Source organism: Tubulanus polymorphus, chromosome 2, assembly GCF_964204645.1.
Source record: "Tubulanus polymorphus chromosome 2, tnTubPoly1.2, whole genome shotgun sequence".
In the NCBI taxonomy this organism is placed as follows: domain Eukaryota; kingdom Metazoa; phylum Nemertea; class Palaeonemertea; order Tubulaniformes; family Tubulanidae; genus Tubulanus; species Tubulanus polymorphus.
Window position 1 is genome coordinate 8,914,320 of NC_134026.1, and position 20,448 is coordinate 8,934,767.

Sequence of the window (20,448 nt, forward strand, 5' to 3'; positions counted from 1 at the left end):
ACGGTAGTTCAGTGCTATGTATTACTATTGCATGGTATTGCAATAATTTAAATAACACATCGTACAAGATCAACCATCATCAAAACCTCATCATCAAGATTTGAAGCCCAAAAGCCCTGTAGAGCCCTCTACCCAAGTCGGATCCAATAAACTTGGATAACCATTCAACTCGGATGATTTTTTGAAATAATTTTTGTGACACTGTATATGAACTACATAACATCCAACTCGGATATCACTTACCGGTAAGTCGGACACATTTTTACGGTCCCAAAAGATTGGAATTGAGGGGAGACTACTGTATATGACAAAACCACTTATCTCGAAGAACATAAGCGCATCGGTGCCTCCTCTGTTCATGGTTTGTGATGCATTTCAGCGAGCTAATCGATGAGTACTGTAGATGGTTTAACAACTGGGTCTTAAAACAACGCAAATCCTCATCTTACTATGCTTCTGTCAAAATCTCACGAGTTTGAAGAAAAAGATACCGTCGAAGACGAAAAGAATTGCATCTCTTGCGTGTATATACGTATTTACAGATCCTTTATTCGAGACTTAAAAATAAACCATCTATAAATAATGTTGCAATTTCAACATTGCAATATATTATATTGGATAAAATCTGCACTTGAAGCAAATTGAAAAACCAAGCGATTACACTTTATTCTTAAACTGGGAATAGAAGATAATCAGATAACTGAATACCGTGGGTGCGAATGTGTATCATAGCTTTCTTGCTAAAATATGGCTAAACACAGCAAAATTAATTGCTCATTTAAACTTATACAGTCAACCTCGCTTAATTCGTCATCGGTTAATTCGTATCAAAATGAAAGGTCCCGAATTTTCCTGCGTTATTCCCTTTGATTTTCATTGGATAATTCTTAAATCGTAGCCATGTCCACGGTCCCTTTTCTTAAATCAGTTGAAAATTTGACCTGTAATTCGTATCCCATTGTCCCACCTGCTGGCAGTGATTTGGTGTGGCAAGCTAATCAATTACTCCTCAGTCTATCGGCACTGAGCGTGCCGTATTTTCCCGCCAGTCAAGTCTAAACAGTGAATGGCCATGGTACGCGGCGTTTGTTCCAATGGCATTGGAACAAACGCCGCCATTGGCCAATGGCAGGTTTTAATTTATAGTTTATACAAATTAATAGCCGATAAATCGCTAATTCTACGAATTATAAATAATTCATAGCAAATAAGAATTACGTATTATCTGTATAAAACAAACAGTACCAAGAGATACAAATTAAGCGAAGTTGACTGTAGTTTTCTTTTGAAGACAAGTCGGAATAAAATCTTGTCTGATTTATGGTACAATATTATGGTGTTCTGTCCCGCCTATGGTATCACCTATCAACTAACTACAAAGTGGCTATCACAATGATATGAATATATACAGGGTACATATTTAGCACTAGATTAAAACATTTGACAGAATCCTTGATGTACCACGAGATCGGTATCATCGATCAGTTTTAACTTCACCCTGGGTTATCTGAATTTAACTACGGATTGAATTCCATACATTTCTAACTCCCAACTGTGGAACTGGATGCGAGTAAAATTTATGTTTTATAATGCATTGGCAGAATAGAGAACAGCAGTATCTTCCTCCAAATATCTACCCTGTATATACATGTACATATTTGTACAGACAAACTCACTCGAGTCATCATAGCTGAAACAATCATTAGGTTGGAGACTGACACTTCCTAAATTAAATTGGAAAGAAATACAAATATTGGGACTCAAAAATAGATGACGACTTAGCCAGGTTCCACCGTACTTTCAAAAACCTAAAAGTCACGAAAGAGGGGTTCCATTCGAGCCGGGAGGAACACCCGCGGCGAATAATCTCGGTTTTTCCATTAAACGATAAGTAGTTGAACACAAAATATTTTCTATAACCTAAAGTTCGGACGTCGTCAATCGTCGTCATCGCTGAAATCTTCGGGATCGGGGATCGGAAATCGAAGGATTGCAGCTACGCCGGATAGTTGTCCTAGTTCTATGATAGAATAGAAAGAAAAAACAATCTGAAGTTTTATCGCGGTAGCCGGCATCTCTTAACGACGTATGTCTAGCCTGTGTTTAGGTTACGCAGCATTTTATTTAGCAGTTGGCATTTAGTTGTCGTGGAATAAACTGAGTTGAAATCGCCTTCGAAGCAATCGCAAGCTATGGGCATGTCATCTTTTCAGCTCAGTCTTTGTGAGATTCTTCAGTATGTCTTGTCTCTCTTGGACTAAATCTGAAATTGCTTTACTTACGTTCACCAGATACATGTAAACTAGAAAATATCTTGACATCTCCGGCATTATCTCTTACGCTATCGACGAGCGCGACATAGCGTTTTCGTTTCTCCAAGTCACTAGATCTGAAATGTGCTATTTTTGATGCAATGCGAATCTCATAATTGCGGCAGTGGTCGGAGACGTTATACGGGAGCGGATGTCGAAAAATTCAAGGCCGAGGTCCAGTACAAAAGTAAAGGCATTTTCTAGATATAGAGGCAGCCATGTCAAATGGCACTAGGGTCCCACTTTAGATATCTTAGAAGAAGGCGAAACGCGTCCTCCCCAGCAGGGATTTGAACCTGATGGCATCAAGGCTCACCAAAGTACGAAACCCCGCCACGCTAGACCGAGTGCGCAGCTACATTGATATCATTTAGCCAATCAGATTTCCTGTTTGATGTCATTTAGCCAATCAGATATCCTGTTTTATTTTAGCCCGTGTTTTTCCATCCATAGTTCTTCCGTGAAAAATCTCTTCAGCGATATACAATGAGCAATCTGATTGGTGCTGCAAGTTTTTGTGCGGTAAACCTGCGCATGCACCTGTGCACCCGGTCTAGTGTGGCAGGGGTTTGTGGCTGTCTAGCGATCCCATCAGGTTCGAATCCCTTCTGAGGATGGCAAAAGGTTGCAATTTCTCAGAGGATGTGAACAAATTTGCACATTTTACAATCTCTGTTTTGATGAAAAGGGCAACCCTCATGGGAAGGTACGGTCCGGCCCCCGAGACCACCACCTAGATCTGCGCCTGGTTCTGTAGTAAAATCGTTGTGGGTGGACTTACCTAAATAATTCATCGGATACGAGCAATGTTTCTATCGCTTGAGCTTCATTGGCAATTTCTACATGATTGATGCTGAAAAGATAATCGTGTAATAAGAAGATATTTGGGTTTTGTTAAGAAATAATTCTAATCATGTTACACCAGTAAATCATGTTAACAGGGCAGCGATTCATGAAAAAAAGTCAAAGTAATAGTATTCTGTTGAAATGCAGTTCATGAAAATTACTGATCAAACCAAGCGCAGACTTCTCTTGAAAAATGGGCCCCCGAAATGTAACGCTTACCCGTAGAATGCTCTGTTACTATCGGTTTGAAGCATTTGATAGAAATCATCTAAAGCCTTCACTTCACCGGCTGCTTTAGTATCGGCTAATTTACTAACAACTCCAGAATCACACAGCACCTCTATCAATATCGAAACATAAAACACGACGTGTCACGATCAATCAAAACTTTAAAATACTGTCAAACCCCCTAAAATGCTCGCCTGTTACCCAACAGTGGGCGGAAGCTTTCCTTGATTTCTAGGGTTGGGGTCACTGGTCAAGATATAGGTGCAGTCTATATAAGTTAAGTCTAGTAGCAGCTGATCCATTTATACCATTATGAAATGACACAAGTGCACTGACTCAGCAGTCAGAGTTGCCATAACTGCCACTGAAAAATCTGGTATTATTTTTTTCAAAGCGAGTACCAAAGGTGCAAAGCCTCAATGGGGTTTTTGGGGCCCTCCAACGAGAGTGTGATATTATGCAGATTGGAACCAAATATTTCCGAATTAAGCAGCACTGACTATATATCATCAATTGAGCGGTCTTGAAGAGGTCTTTTCATGGGCAAATATCAACTCTGAACTTGATTCCAGCATAGGCCTACCTTTCAATGAATGTTTGAAGCCGGATGAAGTGTGCACCATTATGAATTTGGATTTGTTTTCCATGAAGATCTTGTAGTCCATTTTAATCGCCTGTTGAAACATGTATTCGCAGAACTGATCCTGAAATTTAAAACCGGGTTCAATCATCTGTTAATCTGTTAAAAGAGAAATGGAAACCGAAGGTCGCAGAGAACCATCTAAGTGAACGTTACCTTAACGAATCCAGGACTACCAACTAGTACACACTTCACCACTGAAATAGATTCGAATTGAAAATGTTGAAAAGTTTAAATGTTGAAACGTTTAATATCTAAGTATCTCGACGACCATGCAAATATCCACAAACTGTCCTTACCATCGAAATTGACGTGTCTTTGTACGGCTTGTATTACTTGGTCGTAAAACCTTTTTAATCCCTGGAAGAAAACACATACTGGTACACGCAAATGCATAGCTTATATTCTCAAATAATGAAACTATAAGCTGAACATTAGTAGACTACGCCAGTCAGGCCTTTGGGACTACGAAAGTTTGTGCAACTTTAGTGATATATATTTTGTATACAATCTGGGACAGGTCTAGGAAAATTCAAAAGCCTGCACCCAGAAGAAAAAAGCCATTTCTTGGATATAGCAGCCAAGTCAAAGGTCTTTATTGGGGTTCCCCATGGCTCTGCCTTGGTTTTAGATAAGAAAAACATCCAAAAGGTTTCCAAGAGGATATCTGTCAAATTTATAGGTTTTAACGACATCTTTCTTGAGAAAAAGGGCCACCTCAATGAGAAGGCAGGGGTCCAGACCCCAGAGACCACATCTTAAATCTACCCCTGATACACAGTGCCACAAACATGTTAAACTAACAGTTATCCGAGTTGATCTGACGTGACTTGAGAGTAATTCACCGTACTTGAATTTGACATACCTTGTCGTGTTGCGAACAAGACCCTCTACGTTTTCTTGGAATGCTGACTTCGATCTTGGCGCGAACTAACGTCATACTGCCGGTGACTAGGCAAACGTGGGCTATTCCTTCCTGCATGATAACCGCTGCAAGGTCGGCGGATTGCGTCGGATCCGTCGCCAATTCTGTGAAATAGATACCGAAGTAAGTTGTATAGGTAAAGAATATCATGTTTTAAGAAGTTGTTATTTCTTGTTTTCGTTGAGGAGCTTCAACTTTCTCATGAAACCGGACGTATGCCCTATGATTAGTTGAGAGGTCCAAAACTGAACTAAGCCTTATCCAGGGTTCATTGTGCCACTGCTGGCCCAAATGCAGTGTTCCTGTTATGCCGAATTCACTGCCAACTGCAGCAACTTTCTAAGAAATGAGCTAATTTTTGAGCTAGTTACCATATATGCGACACTAATACTATTTTGATTAGTTGAAGCATGGATTTTACAGTAGAACTCGCTTAATTTGGATCACCTGCGAACAACAGCGATCGTTTTGTTTTGAATAGTCAGCACCTTACAAAAAAAAACCTTATAAAAATTGTTTTGCAAATCATCAAAATCTTCTAGATTGCGCATGCGTGTCAGTGGCAAAATCAAAATGATAACTAAAATTTGGATTTTTCTTTATTCTGGCGTTCGTTCCATAATATTACTCCCATTACCGTACAGTGCTGCCATCTCTCCATAATCATTTTATAGGTTTTTATTTTCGATTTTTAGTGACTTTTTTCGGAAAATGATGGTTTTTAGTATGCAGGCGCGGATCTAGGGAGGGGGCCCGGCCCCCTCCCTCCTTTAAATGAAGATCGTTTTTTATGCTTTAGTTGATCAGCAGCAGAAAAGGGGAAAGTATTTGTCATGAATTCTTGCTTCAGAATGCAGGAAATAGCCCCAAAACAGAGTTAAATTTCAAAAATTTTCTGGGGGAGGACCCCCAGACCCCCGCACGGGCTAGGAACGTCTCGCACCTACGCTGCTCGGTGTCAATACAGTATCATCATAGCTACATTTACTAGGTGGTCCCCCCCTAAATTGGGCTCTAGATCCGCCCCTGGTATGGTCAGCCATATGTATCAAAATGGCCGCTATGGGATACCAAATGTCAAAATTATGAAATAATATATTCACAATTAGTCTTATGTGTTTCATATGTGAAAAATAGATCAATTGCAATTATTTTTTCAAAAAGTCAAATTTTGACAAAAGGGCTCAGCACAGGGCAAACACAGGCCTCAGCAGTGAAAGGGTTAAAGTCCTGACGCGAAGTGCTTTCTAGAAAAGTAACTGCAATGAGATTAGAGGTTTCAAGTAGCTTCCAGACAAAATCTTGAAGAATTATGAGCTTTTTGTTTAAAATTATCTACCTCGTCTTGTAAGAATGTGCCCTTCTTTGGGCATGGACAAATTTTTTTTTAAAGGCACAAGATTTTTGCGCAGAAGTACATGCCTACGGTGCTATCGTCTTATTCCGAGCATGATTCCTCTAGTTATCAATCATCACACAGCAGCCATCTGAGAATAACACGCGTGTTTTTGTGTAAAACCTAGATCGGCTGTGGGCTAGTCAGTGGGCCATTTTTTCCTTTGCTGTATCCAGCTGTGAGGCTACGCGAGGGCCCCTTTACAAAACAATCAATACATACCTATGCGGTCCAGGGCAACGCTATCCCAGTAACGTTTAGCCAATGTAAAACTTCGGTTCAACTCTAAATCTACAGTATGGTAAGCACCCATCTGCAACGAAAAAAATCAATTTCAATGCATTTGTAACAGGAAGAAATATCTGTCCTTCCCGAGATTCGAACTCCCGATGCCTGGCGTCCAAGGCAGATGCTCTACCGTTGAGCCAAGGGGAATATTACCGCTAGCTGAGCTAGTAGGAATGCTGTTATACACCCTGTCACACTCACCCCTTCTTGGAAAGACACGTCCTCGTGTCGTGATTCCCTAAGGTGATTGACATTACCACTCATGACGACTGTGGGACGACATGAACTTGGACCCAGAGATATCGCAGAGACGGACGAGCCCCCAAATGTAACAGGAAGAAATATCTGTCCTTCCCGAGATTCGAACTCTCGATGCCTGGCGCCCAAGACAGACGCTCTACCGCTGAGCCAAAGCATCCTCCACCGGCAGGGATTCGAACCTGATGGCATCGAGATTGCCACGGCACGAAACCCTGCCATAATCGACCGTGTGCGCAGATACATGCGCAGTTCAGATGATGTGATTTTTAGCCAATCAGAAATCCCGTTTTATTTTAGCCCGGGTTTTCCCATTTATAGTTCTTCCTTGAAATTTGCCTCAACGATTATACAACGAGCAATCTGATTGGTGCCGCCAGTTTTCGTTCGGAAAGCTGCGCATGTACCTGCGCACCCGGTCTACTGATACAGGGGTTCGTGCCGTGGGTGAGTGTAGCGATGCCATCAGGTTCGAGTCCCTGCAGAGGGAGGATGAGCCAAAGGGAATATTCCTGCTAGCTGCTAGTAGGAACGCTGTTATACACCCTGTCACACATTCATGAGAATAAGTTCAAAAATATGATTATCATAATCATTATCATCCTTTTTAACTTCACACCTTAAAATGAAAAAAAAATGTTTCCTATGGAAAAATGTAAAATATAAAAATAAAAAATATAAAAATCTTCAGAAAGCATAGAATTTCAGCTTCTTTTCCAGCTTATATCTAGAGAGAATATAACGACTACAATCATTCTACATCATTTTCACGATGAAACTTTTATTCGATTAGATTTATATTTGACTTTATACACTTTTCACTTGCAATGGGGACAGGAAAACATAGAGAATCTCTACACCATTGCCAGTGACGATGTTATCTCGTCATTGAGTTTTTTTTATACAAAAATACATCAGTGTATTGATTTATCAATGTACAAACAATGCTGGAAGCATATAAAATGCATGTCGTCAAAAATTAGCATCGGCAATGGCGACCGGACCAAAACCGCAGTTGTGACTAGGAATAGGATCTATTTAGACATAGATATTGTGGCACTTATTTCAAAAATAATTTAATCAGTTTGTTCATTGATTAGTGTCAATCTGAGTATGATGCCCCTAGTCTCAACTTGTATTGTCTCTGGTTGAGACTGCCCATCGTAGCTATATAATTCTCTAGCGGGAAACATATTGTACTGTCTTTGTTTTTGTTTGAGTATCATGTATGTGTATAAAATGTGATGTGTAATGGGCTGAAGGGAAGAAATTATACGATTGTAGACCGAGTTGGATCTCCGACCTTGGATCAAGAATAAAACTGCTATACCGAATATTCTACATCAGTTGTCTGTCCCTTGCAACTATATAGAAATCCGAGTTGCTACACGGTCTCTTTCTGTAGCCCCGGAACATCAGTACTTTGTTCCAAGCAGGTTTCAATTGTTTTTTAAAGGACATACCAAGTATAAGCATAGATCACGAGAATGAACCAAATTAATATGCCGTAAGACCAGCTCATCTCTATTTCGAGGTCAAATATGCGTTGAAGGGAATCGGACTTACGAAAATATAATGGCTACTTCACTGAAGTTCTACAGCGGATTTTCGCGCAGAAATATTCACGAATTTCTCGTCCGAGTAAAAGATATATGTAGAAATTTATCACATAGTTACAAAAACAGAATTGAGTGAAAATGTCCAATAGCAGTTCTCTCCGTTTCTTCGAGAATGGTAAAAATACAGTCACAGCGGACGGAAGTGTGAATATTGCAAATGCGAGTGAAACTGTTACGAGCATTATTGTCGTACGTTTTGATTTTGTAGTTTTCTGATCAGACGAAATCATTTTTGAACCTCTGAATAACTGGATTATTATAACAGAATTTGACGCTAGAATAAAAGTCAAAGGTATAATGATCACGTGTATGACGATTATGATGAAATATCTTATTTGGTCGAATAATTCAAAGTAACATCTGAAAAACTGTTCGGAAAATTGAATCGAAAAAGTTGGAAGAAGATACAGAACCAGTGCATTCACTGCAGTAATGATCAATATAGCAAATCTAGCGAATCTCGGTGTACATATCAAACGAGATGTGAATGGAAAGAGTACAACTGCCGCACGTTCTAGAGATACTATTAACCACGAACTATTGCCGTTTACAAGTGCCATTATGAATTCATAAATTTGACAACTGATCAGTGAATTCATGATGAATATAGGACCATCTTCAACGTGGAAGAGGACAAACTGCAAAACAGGCATCAGTGTAAAATGCATGCAAAATGTGTAATCACAGAGAGCCAACACGATAAGATAGTTAGCGTAAGATAAACTGCGGAATCTGCGACTTATCATTATCAGGAAAGTAGCCGAATTTCCGAAGGCTCCAAACAGAAACACGATAGGCAGAACAACTAGAGACACAATTAAATAGGTTCCAGACTTATTTACCACTGACATAAGAACTAAGTCACTGTTATATGATCGACCAATTTGCATTGGAGACGAATTCATGCTTCATGAGGCTTAAATAAGAGTGTACTGACTGTCTGTGAGTGTACTGACAAACTGATAGTATCTCCTTGTCTATTGGGAAAAAGTCTTACACACAGTTTTATCTATTTGTTCTATCATCTACAGTTCTATCAAATCTATCTATTTGCAAGATTTATTGCTCGCATCAAATATAAAGAGACAATTCTCCGCAAACTAACACGATTTACTTAGATTTAATGAAAGTTCATCATGGTGTACCTAACTAAATCAAATTCAAATATTCATTTTACCTCATTGTAAATGAATAAGTAAAATCAGAGGGATAGTGCTTTATAGGTTAACCCTTTCATTACGTGGTACACTTCGCTTTGTGGTACACGGTCACCGGTGACCCGCATTTTCATAGAGAATTTTCATAACACCCATGCGCTATCTAGCCCAAAACCTTGTATTTCAGCTACTTCGTACAAACAGTCGTTTCTTGATATATTTAGTGGATCAATAATAATTAATATATTCCTCTAATTGCGCGGACTACCTTGCTACACTAAACAGAAGCCCCATGGAGCTTGACGCAGCAGCTTCACAATTTCATATTTCAAATATGCTAGAAGGGCATATCTAGGAACGAATCGACGGATACAAGAACATTGAAAACGGCAAGTAAAGAATCCACGCAGCCAAAACCAAGGGTCTAAAAATGTGATATTTCAGTGCAATTTTATACTATTTCTATGTACTGAGACGTAGCGGTCTTATTAGTTGCTGGTCGTGGAAAAAGTGCCCTGAAAAATATTGCCACTGTATTTTCAAAACGGCGTAGGAAAATACATCGCGACTGGAGCAAGTGCTCTTGGGTGCTCCCATCTGGATCCGCCACTCAGGTCTTTAGTTCATTTCCATGCAGAAACTTTCGGAAATATCAAGATAGGAATAACCTTAAAGGGTGATGGAAACACATCATGTTCAGAGGGGGTTCCGTGCAATATATACTTAAACAAGTAAGAAATCCTAAAAGATGGGCTTGCTGACACGGTTGTACTGAAAGCTTTCGTGGCTTTGTATTTCTGTAGTAGAATTAATTGAACTTTGAACCGATTACTTTTTGTCTATATAAAAAGCTAAAAAGATCGGTGCTGTCTTACAATCGTAACATGAAATGTTACACCCGCGGACTGGGAATTGGAATGGTTTTATTCATAGACGTCGACTAATTTAGTGCCAGCTTTTAAGCGGGCCGCACACTAGCGTCAAAGTCGCCGCAACAACTACGCCACAGCAATTTACCAACGGCATTGATGCTAAAAACTTTTCCCGCACACTAGCAGCAATGAAGCAGCTTCGAGTGTTGTATCTGCAACGATTGTATGTCACGTGGCAAATTAATCAATAATATGATCTCCACGCATGCGCATTGAAACTCAATCCGGCTAAATCATGCGGCCTTGCCACAGAATTAGGCGCGCTCTCGGGCATACTTGCTGTGCCTAGTCAAAAATATCAAACATGTCGGCATCAAAGCCGTGTTGCAGCGCTAGCGTGCGAGGGGCTATAGATGGTTGTTATTTGAATATTGTGGCGTCATTTCGGAATCTATCATATGTTGATAATTGCTAGATTACCTGAAGATTGTGTCAAAATAATTTGCCGTCTAGAAAAATTTACAGCTGAAAGAAAAATCGTGACTAATTCAAGTCTCTGCCATCAATTCAAATGGCCACTAGATAATTGTGATTTCAGGTGAAGAGAAGCAAAAACGAAAATAGATTGGACCCACGATCTATCTATCTATGCCTGAATAGCATGGTTTCGGTAGGATTTGAACCCGCAACCTCTCGATTGTGAGTCGAACTTTTTATCCACCGAGCTACAGCACAAATTTGACAATCATATAGAGAGAGCGCTGACATGCAAAAAATCACTCGATACTAAACAATGCTCAAACAAAGCGAAGAGGGTCATTTCCAGTACCGGTTTTTCAAACACAATCATCTGTCTCGTACTAAAATTTGGCTTGGGCCTGTTCTGATATGGGCCTGAAACGCTTGTATGATCGCTCTATGATCACTTTATAATTGTCAGGAAAGTGGCTGAATTACCAAACAAGAACACAATATAGGCAGAACTACCAATGACACAGTGTGGTAGTTTCCCGATTTGTTTCATCACAAGAGAAGGATGTTACTGCTGTATGTTCCACCAGTTTGAACCTGAATACAATTCATAGTACCTGCTGTGTTCTAGTAGTGTACTTGAACTTATGGTATCTTCCCGCATATTGTAAAATTTATTCAACAATAGAGACATCACTGAAAAGTAATCATTTAATTGTAAGACTTATCTTTCACTTCAAATTAGAAATCAATTCTATGAAATCTGACGCAATCATACCTAATATGCATGTAAAATGCATGTAACTGCAAAATATGAATGTAACTAAATTAAATATCAATATTCATTGTCATCTAATCACTCAAATGCTATGTTTCAAATGTGTCTCTTTTTAACCGCACTCCGCAACTAAACCACCTAACCACAATGGAGAATCCGGAGACGTCTAGATCATCCACGTGATCGATAAAAGATTGAAACTAGAGGCATCCGGTAATGTACGGATTTCCAAAGAGTTTGCCCCAGGGCAAGTGAGGGACTTAAATCTCGCGGTAATCAATGCTCACCTTGACATATTGGTTTTCTTGTATATTTCTTCCCTTCACGCGTAGAACGCATGCTTGCGTGTCGAAATCGATATTTTCCACCGATATCGTTAATGTCGTACGAACTTTACTACTCGCTACACTGCCCGTAGCACTTTCCGTTTGCACCTTTCTGAAAATCAAAACCGCAATAATTGAGGTCTACAAATAGTGGTACATACCCTTCCCCATGTACTAACTACTCTTCTCTCAAAATGTCCATAGGGTAATTCACTCTAATTTCGGCCTGCCCTTAACTTCAATTTCGGCGGTCAAATTGATTATAGTCAATTCCCCAATTTCATGTGGGGCCACGAATAGACAGGGGTGGACTTCGACATACACAAAAAAAATGAAAAGGTCATAGGGGCTTACTGCTTGAAAAGGCAGTATACACAAAGAGTGAGCGGCATAGCTGGAGGCATGGTTCCCACAGTTATATAAATTCAAAATTCCCAACTTTTTCCCAAGTATTTCATGGGTGATTTTTCAATTTTCCATGGGTAATTTTTCAATTTTTCCAAATGGAAATGAACAGACATTATCATGCTTCAGTCAACATTTTACTGGTGACTGGTTGATAAAGGTGATTTTCAAGGGAAATCGCTGAAGAAAGCCAATCTGACAAATGCAAAATGGGAAATGTAATGAATTTCCCAAACATTTCCCTGATTTGAGGAAAATTTATCAAATTCCCAAGTATTTCCAGACCAGGAATTATTATTTCCAAATTCCCAAGTTTTTCCCAATTTCCCTGTTCAGTGGGAACCATGTGGGGGGTCACGAAAATTTCAAAATCTGAACGCAATTTCAAAATTGCAGCTGTTTTTCAAAGGCGCACAAAAAATTGTGATGCTAACATATGCTCCTTGCACTACTTGTGGATCCGCCACTTGACTCCAATATGGATCCACCACTGATCGAGTCCTGCCCATGGGACCTGAATAAACTGATGCTCACAATTAGATTAGTTCATGAAAAATCAATTTTCATTGTTTATTTCTGAATGCAAGTCTTTCATATTCTGAACTAAGTGATATAATAGTAAATGTCATGTTCTTCAAATGTCATGTATTATCAACGAAATTAAGATCAATCGCCGCATGGGGGGGGGGGGGGGTATGACAGACAGTAGTGAACAAATTATTGGTGTTTAGCTTTAAAATAACTGGACAGATCATGAAACTAAAACACATTTAACTAGCAAGTCAAAAACATTTTTATTCGCCTATTCGTACGAGGTGCGAACCACCAGGATAACGTCCCTTTTTTACCACCTTACTAACTTACCGAATCGTAGTAGATCGTACAGAGTCTCCGACCTGCACGAGATTATATGCATGCCACATGTCTTCATCTTCCTCAGCTATCAGCGTTACTGACCTGCAATTGAAGAATCATATAGGCCTCTGATGATAAATGAAAGAAACGAGACCCACCACATTGAAAGTGGATATTTGACGGCACTCCGGTTTTATTTCACGAGGCCTACAAGATATTTGACCGGATAAGTGGGTTAGCCTAAGTGAGAATAGTGTTGTTGAGAGGGTGAGGAGGAGGGTCCAGGGTTATTGCAACAAGCCTCGGTGGTTTAATACCAATGGGGAGATACTGCACTCGCCTCTATCTGCACTATTCTCCCACGTACAAGCCATTGCACGATGTGCAATAGCCTATCACACTAAGGCCATGTCCATCCTCACTTGCCAGGGGTCCGGTATCTCTCCCCGAACTCGCTTCCACCAATCCCCTGGCCTCATGATGCATGATTTCATTATTGGCGCTTTTGTGCGTGACATCATATTATAGGCTACAGGCCTATCTATATTAATTTGCGAAATTCTTCCTTGTTCGGTAAAACGTTCACTGATTGGTCCATTTAACGGGAAAACCAACAGAAGCCTAATGTTGTATGTTACAAGCGCTGCGATTGGTACAACCAGATTCTGGTCGGCTAGTAATAACTCGCGAGGTCAAGGAGTTCGGGGAACAGCGGTAAGATTCAAGAATAGGGGACTAGTGGTTAGGTTTAGGGTTAGGTTTAGAGATAGAGGTTAGGCTTAGAGATAGAGGTTAGGTTTAGAGATAGAGGTTAGGTTTAGAGATAGAGGTTAGGTTTAGAGATAGAGGTTAGGTTTAGAGATAGAGGTTAGGTTTAGAGATAGAGGTTAGGTTTAGTTCCCTAATCTTCATTAATTACTATATATATAACTATCATTATATATCATCATTATCAATTACTATTATTATTACTTATTTGATTACTATCACTACACATAGTCCCCTATTCTTGAATCGCACCGGAACAGCTTTAAAGCTTAAAGTGAGTTCGAATCCCTTGACGGGTGAAGATGTGTCCAGCTAAATAAGTCCGAATACCAGTCGTTGTTGGGATACTCATAGACTAAAACTTAATGTGTTGATACAACAAACAAAACAGGATCCGGCTAAATATCCAATCCAATCCACTGCCTTCTTCATTCTCATTCATCATCGACCAAATAAAAATGAATTTTCATTTAGATTAGATCTTTCTTTTTGCCATTTTCTCGTCTCTATGAATCTATATTCTTACCCGAAGCCAGCTTTATCGATATCACGAGATTTCAGTTTCATGATGTTGTTTTAAAGCCCATCGTATGATCGAAAATTCGTGTCATTTTTGCTTTTTCGAGTTATGATTTTCTTACAGGTGTCATCATTTTACGCAATATGGCATAGATGGCAGCATTAGTTAGAGTCGAGGTTAGCACTTGCGGGCGGGACTTCTACTACGGCATTTCCCGCCGCGGCTGGACGCACGGCGCGCGAACCTAAAGACTATATTTTCGATCCCGTGTGCAATATAGGACGAACAATATTTAGAATAAAAAATCCACGTAAAATAATTTTTATAAAAAATCGTCAGGCACATTCTGAACCTTTATTACTGCTTGGCCTCGAGTGCCAGCGATGAGGCCAGGGACACTAAAAGCGTCTTCAATGCAAATAGAACCCGTCGATCATCGCTAAAAAGCATTTATAAAATTGTTAAGTTTTTGTATTAAATTGTTATATTCCAACAATGATATATTTTGGTTAAATCATTTACTCTATGTATTGTGTTTTAGCGCCACAAAATACTAAATTTAGAATTTTGATCAGAATGAATGATGATTACCTAATTAGCCTCAAAAACCAACTTCTCTTAAACCATTGTTTGTTTTACTGAATTCGGATTTTTAAATCTGTATTTTCACATGATTCCGATGAAATATTTGGTCCATTTTAATCTGGAACCAAGTGAAGTTTTAGATTTTACTTGATTCCAAGGGAAATCTGCGCAGACCCTTCATCCGAATTAGTGAGTTCTACTGCAGTTTTGACTCATGAATATGGATTAATCAATGTGTGGATTTAGTACCGATATCTCTCTTTTTCAGCCCCACACCAATCATGTATCATCTATGCTTGCTGCGGCTTTGTCCAAGCGCAATTTATTCTGGTGTGCGAGATCAATATAACATACATATACCCCGGTAGATGAATGTCGTTTACACGCTAAAAATAATTGCAGTGTAACAGGAAATTAGATTTTCAATATCCAATACTTTTATTGCCAACAGCAAACAGCATCTGCAGACTGTGGATACCAAGGCAGATCCAAGGGGAGGGTACGCATGCATGCCAATTCTGCCCAAAATTTTAATGGAAAATAAATATTAAATGCTGAATATCAACCGATTGTAAAATTTGAATTCATATGCATTTTTTCAGTATTTCGAAAAATAAGGTCATGTTTTCCGTTGATTGGGTGCCTTTTTAATTATATGATATGCCTTAGTTTGGGGGTGCAATCCTCCATAACGAGACCCTAGATCTACCCCTGCAGATCGATGTAACAGGCAAAAACTCGACAAATATGTGATTTCCTTGAATGAATATTATTATTACCGTAATCGGTATTCTTACCGAATAAAATATACATGTTTTACATTATATCAATACGGAATGATGACGTAACTTGAGAAAGTAATAAAACATACATACATATGGAATAAATATACAGTGTAATTTTGATTGTTCGTTATAACAAGTTATAAAATTAGAAGCGGCATAGTAAAATATGAATACATGCGATAACATAGCACAATAAATACAATACCCGGTATGATAAAAATTAATACATAAATATGTAGATATTCTTGTTTTTGCATTTTGTATCTATATGCTTATTTTTCAACCCACAAAAAAAACAAGTCAAACAGTCGAAAAGATGCACGGCAGTGAAAGTTAGTAAACTTAACAAGATTTCCATTCCGTAAACATAAAGCGGAAATCGTTAACGAAACCAAAATATTCTTGTCATGAAATATGATATCATGGGGGAACGTCATAAGAGGGAAATACTTCCAACACAATTAAAGCGAAGTCATGTTTACATCAGCATTTAGGCTTAAATGCTTCCAGCAATATTGTCAGCATATTTTTTTTTTCCAACTTAAAAAACAAAATAAAACAATATTTTAGGTATGTCATTTGCAGAATGTGTTTGATGAAATTTGGTCCCGACGAAATTAACCCAACACAATCCCACCTGTGCACATTATATGCACTAGCATAAATGTAGGCCAAAAGGTATCAAGTTTATTTTGGTATGAAAATCATGATATATCAGTCTATAATTTTTCATAACTGTTGATCATTCTACACCATAGGCTATTATATTATTCTATGTACTAGGGCATGGATCATTCTGCCAGCACGAAAACGAGCGCTTAGATTTGGATCTGCAAATTACACCAAGTTCTGAATACCTTCGTAATTGAATGACTTCTAAAAATGGCAGCGTACAGCTGAAATCACCAATTCATAACGAGCGAGAATTAACCTCTTAATTACGATTAGCGAGCTGTAATTATTCTGCACTGTGTCGCACTGGTCGCGCAGGTGACTTTTGATTCGTGAAAAACACGGTAATACCGCAGGCTTGTTAACGTTGTACCCGTTATGGAACTAAGGAAGTTGACCGACGATAAAATGTAGCTGAAACTGCATACAATACATTCATGTTGTACTATGAAATAAGTAACAAATGAAAAATAATTGATATAATACTGTTTACGAAAAATGCAACGAAATTCAAACAGATTCGAATGGAACTTTGTTGATGATAGTAGACTGCACCCAAGACAGCTGATCCAACCTTGGAGTAATCAGACTGAATACTCCAAGATTCAACCAACTTGGATAGCCATTCAGAATTTTCTGACCCGCTTCCAGCCTGCATGTCACCCTTGTTAAGTGGGACATATTTTCACGGACTAAAAAGATTGGACTTGAGCGGAGTCCACTATACAAAACTAGGCCTACTAAATTCTAACATTAGATGTTTTAAGATATATTCGACCATGAACTAAATTACCCATTCTCATCTTACAAAGTGACATGTAGTCAACCTAGAAACTGTCATAATACTCATAACAATAATAGGACATTGGAGTGGTAGTTTTGAATAGTACGTTCATTTTTCGAGCTTTGAAGCCACTCCGTGCAGCGCTAACTAACTGAACAAAGCCCTTATTACTTTCAACAAAAACTAGCGTCATAAAATGAAAATAGGCCTATGCCATGAGTCAGATAAAATGACATTTTTAGAGAAAACATGTTAGCATGTTTGAATTGGCCGTAAACCAAAAACGGTATTTACCCGGTATACAAAAACCTCATGACATGATATATACTAATTTCCTAGTACATAAAATGGGGGAAATAACGACTTCCACAGAACTAAGCGAAAATTCATCTCTTAATTCTAGAATAAGTGATTCCTAAACGCTTTAGTTAAATTCAACTCACAACTGTCAGAACTACCCATCGGTAGGTGGTTGACAATTTAACGACTTTTCACACATTTTCCTAAGAATCCTTTATCTTCTTTGTTACAACATCGAATACATAACATTAAATAGTTGTAAGTAGCTTACAGTGTTTCCAGTAATAAATTAATTTCTAAGATATAACATACCGGTACCTACGTGCCCATACAAGAGCTAGGTGATTAGTCTTGAGTGAATAATATTTGGAAAAGACGTTTTCAAACAGAGAACCACCGTATAACTGAACCATGCGATATATCCTTTTAGCGACAATTAGGATAATCTTGATTACTGTAGACTTTTTGAGTCTAATTTGGTTAAATTCAGAGACTGATAGAACTTTTCTAACTAGGGCCATGTAGTGAATATGCGCTTATGGGAATTAATATTTGCCAAAGATAATATAAAGAAATGACCCAGTAATCAAGACTTTTATCTATTGTACCAGGCTGGCTAAGATTGTTGTAGTGTAAGTGCTGCTTTCGGACCAGTTCCACAACCTCAAATTCTTGGTTGGATTGCTGGTTGACATAAGAATGGCAAGTTGACATATTAAATGAGGACATCGGTTCAAACTTAACTCATTTTTAGTTAAAATTTTTTTTCATGAAACTGTACCCTTTTAGTTTCTATCAAATACGCACTTTCTAGATTAATACGAATTTACAATTCTGTTCGGTATTATAACATAAAAGAATTCCTTAGCGAGAATTTCAACTGAAACAGGCTACTAAAAGTGCATTCGATTTGCTTAACCATTTACGGTATACTCCTTGGACGACATGAAACGATTGCCGTGGGTTAACTAAAACTGGGATAGGTCATTCCTTTCAAAATACAGGTCATTGAGGATGCTTTGGCCTGACCAGGGGAAAACCAGGTATGTAGCTTGTGACAGACAAAAACAAACGCTTCTGGACCCAGTTCCACAGTTGTGAGTTAGAGTTAAAATTAGTTCATTTTCAATGAGTTAACTCAAACTTTAACTCCGAACTGTGGAACTGGACCCCGGGGCTTCCCTGAATTAACTCCGGGCTACCCGCGAGCGGGATAGGCTAATTTGCTCTAAAAATAGCTCAGCTGACTGTAGATTATGCAGTCATACTCGATACAGGTAAGCCTATATCGTATTATGCTTTGAACGAAGACGTTCGTAAAACCTCCCCGCACCGTGAGATTAGAATCAAATCAAACTTCGATATCATCTTCGGTGTAGCCGTTGAGATCGCCGTTGATGTACGGAAAATCGCAGTCGCCGTTTGTAAACACGAGCGCATCGGTCGTGCTTGGGTAACTCCTGAACATCGGCTCGCAACTCGAAAATCCATCCACCTCGTACGAATCGTCGAACAAATCGCCGTTCCTCGATCCGTTTAATTCGACGGCGACGCTCGCTACGTATTTCGACGAGGGCGCCAACTCGCAACTGACAGACGGCGATAGATTCACTTCCGTCGTGTACCACTTTTTACCCGGTTCGACGTAACGATAGTAAATACATCGGTACGAAATCTTCTCCGATTTCGGCAGGACGTAGACGGTTTCGGAAAATTCGACCGGTTTGTTTTTCGGCGCCAGTTCGACCGAGCTGACGTAATGAGTCGACGTGGAATTTTTCGCGTATTTAATGATCGTGCTGCCGTAACTGACCGGCGTTTGAACGAGTTTGATTTTGACGGCGTTTTTGTGTCGTTTTTCCGAGTCGAATCGGAAGATGCTCGTCACTTTGGTTTCTTCGCGCTCCGATTCCGGGTCAACCGATATCGATTCGACATAGTTGGTCGGAATCATTCTCGTCAGTGAGTTCACATCCTTCATTGTCTGTTTTGATGAATAAACAAAATGATATAGGCAGTTAGCATCGGATTAGAAAAATGTTTAATCATGAATGAAAATATTGGATTAGAATATTCTAAACAGGCCTAGGCCAGGCTAATCTGAAATGAATAAAAATGACGACCATGTCCCTGTCCCTTCCCTGGCCTAATAATCAGAAAGTAAGTTAAGTAGGGGGAGAGCACAGGGCTTGACACAAGGATTTTGACCCCAGTATCCTAGGTACCTAGTTAAAAGACAAGGGAGCCAACTCCAGCAGATCGGTCGATAGGTATTTCACTTCAACAGTTCGTAACTTCGTTATTAGTAATCCAATCCGCTTCAAATAAGATTATTCTTAAAGATAACGAAGTAAGTACATAAAAGATACTCAACTGGGGTCAAAATCCTTTTTTTGTGTCAAAGTCAAGTCCCTGTGCCTGTGGTGTGTGGGGGAGAGAGAGAGTATTCAGGCCACTTCTGCCGGTGCCACCCCATATGAAACTCTTACTTACCACAATTTACTCTTAACTCTGTCCTTAACTCATTTACAAAGCGGTTCAATTTTCCTCACGACAGAAATCCAAGAGCGCCGCTGCTCACTCAAATCATTCGTTACGCTCGACTGAAGCTCTGGTGCGCGTACTTGGGTCGACTCCGAAATTATCCCACACCCGGCG

General features: G+C 39.3%; 2 protein-coding genes across 2 annotated transcripts; both read right to left on the reverse strand.

The window, feature by feature from the left end:
* Positions 1 to 524: 524 nt before the first annotated feature.
* Positions 525 to 14,840, reverse strand: LOC141900801 (protein pelota homolog). Its single transcript, XM_074787839.1, has 12 exons — positions 14,671 to 14,840; positions 13,386 to 13,478; positions 12,078 to 12,228; positions 6,570 to 6,660; positions 4,892 to 5,055; positions 4,326 to 4,386; positions 4,183 to 4,223; positions 3,970 to 4,090; positions 3,378 to 3,498; positions 3,094 to 3,165; positions 2,283 to 2,389; positions 525 to 2,020 (listed from the first exon to the last, which is right to left on the reverse strand). The coding sequence occupies exons 1-12, from the start codon at positions 14,709 to 14,711 to the stop codon at positions 1,938 to 1,940; spliced, it is 1,146 nt and encodes a 381-aa protein (XP_074643940.1). The 5' UTR covers positions 14,712 to 14,840; the 3' UTR covers positions 525 to 1,937.
* Positions 14,841 to 15,982: 1,142 nt separating this feature from the next.
* LOC141900412 (refilin-A-like) lies at positions 15,983 to 20,419 on the reverse strand. Its single transcript, XM_074787302.1, has 2 exons — positions 20,284 to 20,419; positions 15,983 to 19,774 (listed from the first exon to the last, which is right to left on the reverse strand). Exon 2 carries the CDS (start codon positions 19,769 to 19,771, stop codon positions 19,142 to 19,144), a length of 630 nt encoding a protein of 209 aa, XP_074643403.1. The 5' UTR covers positions 19,772 to 19,774; positions 20,284 to 20,419; the 3' UTR covers positions 15,983 to 19,141.
* Between the last annotated feature and the right edge of the window lie 29 nt (positions 20,420 to 20,448).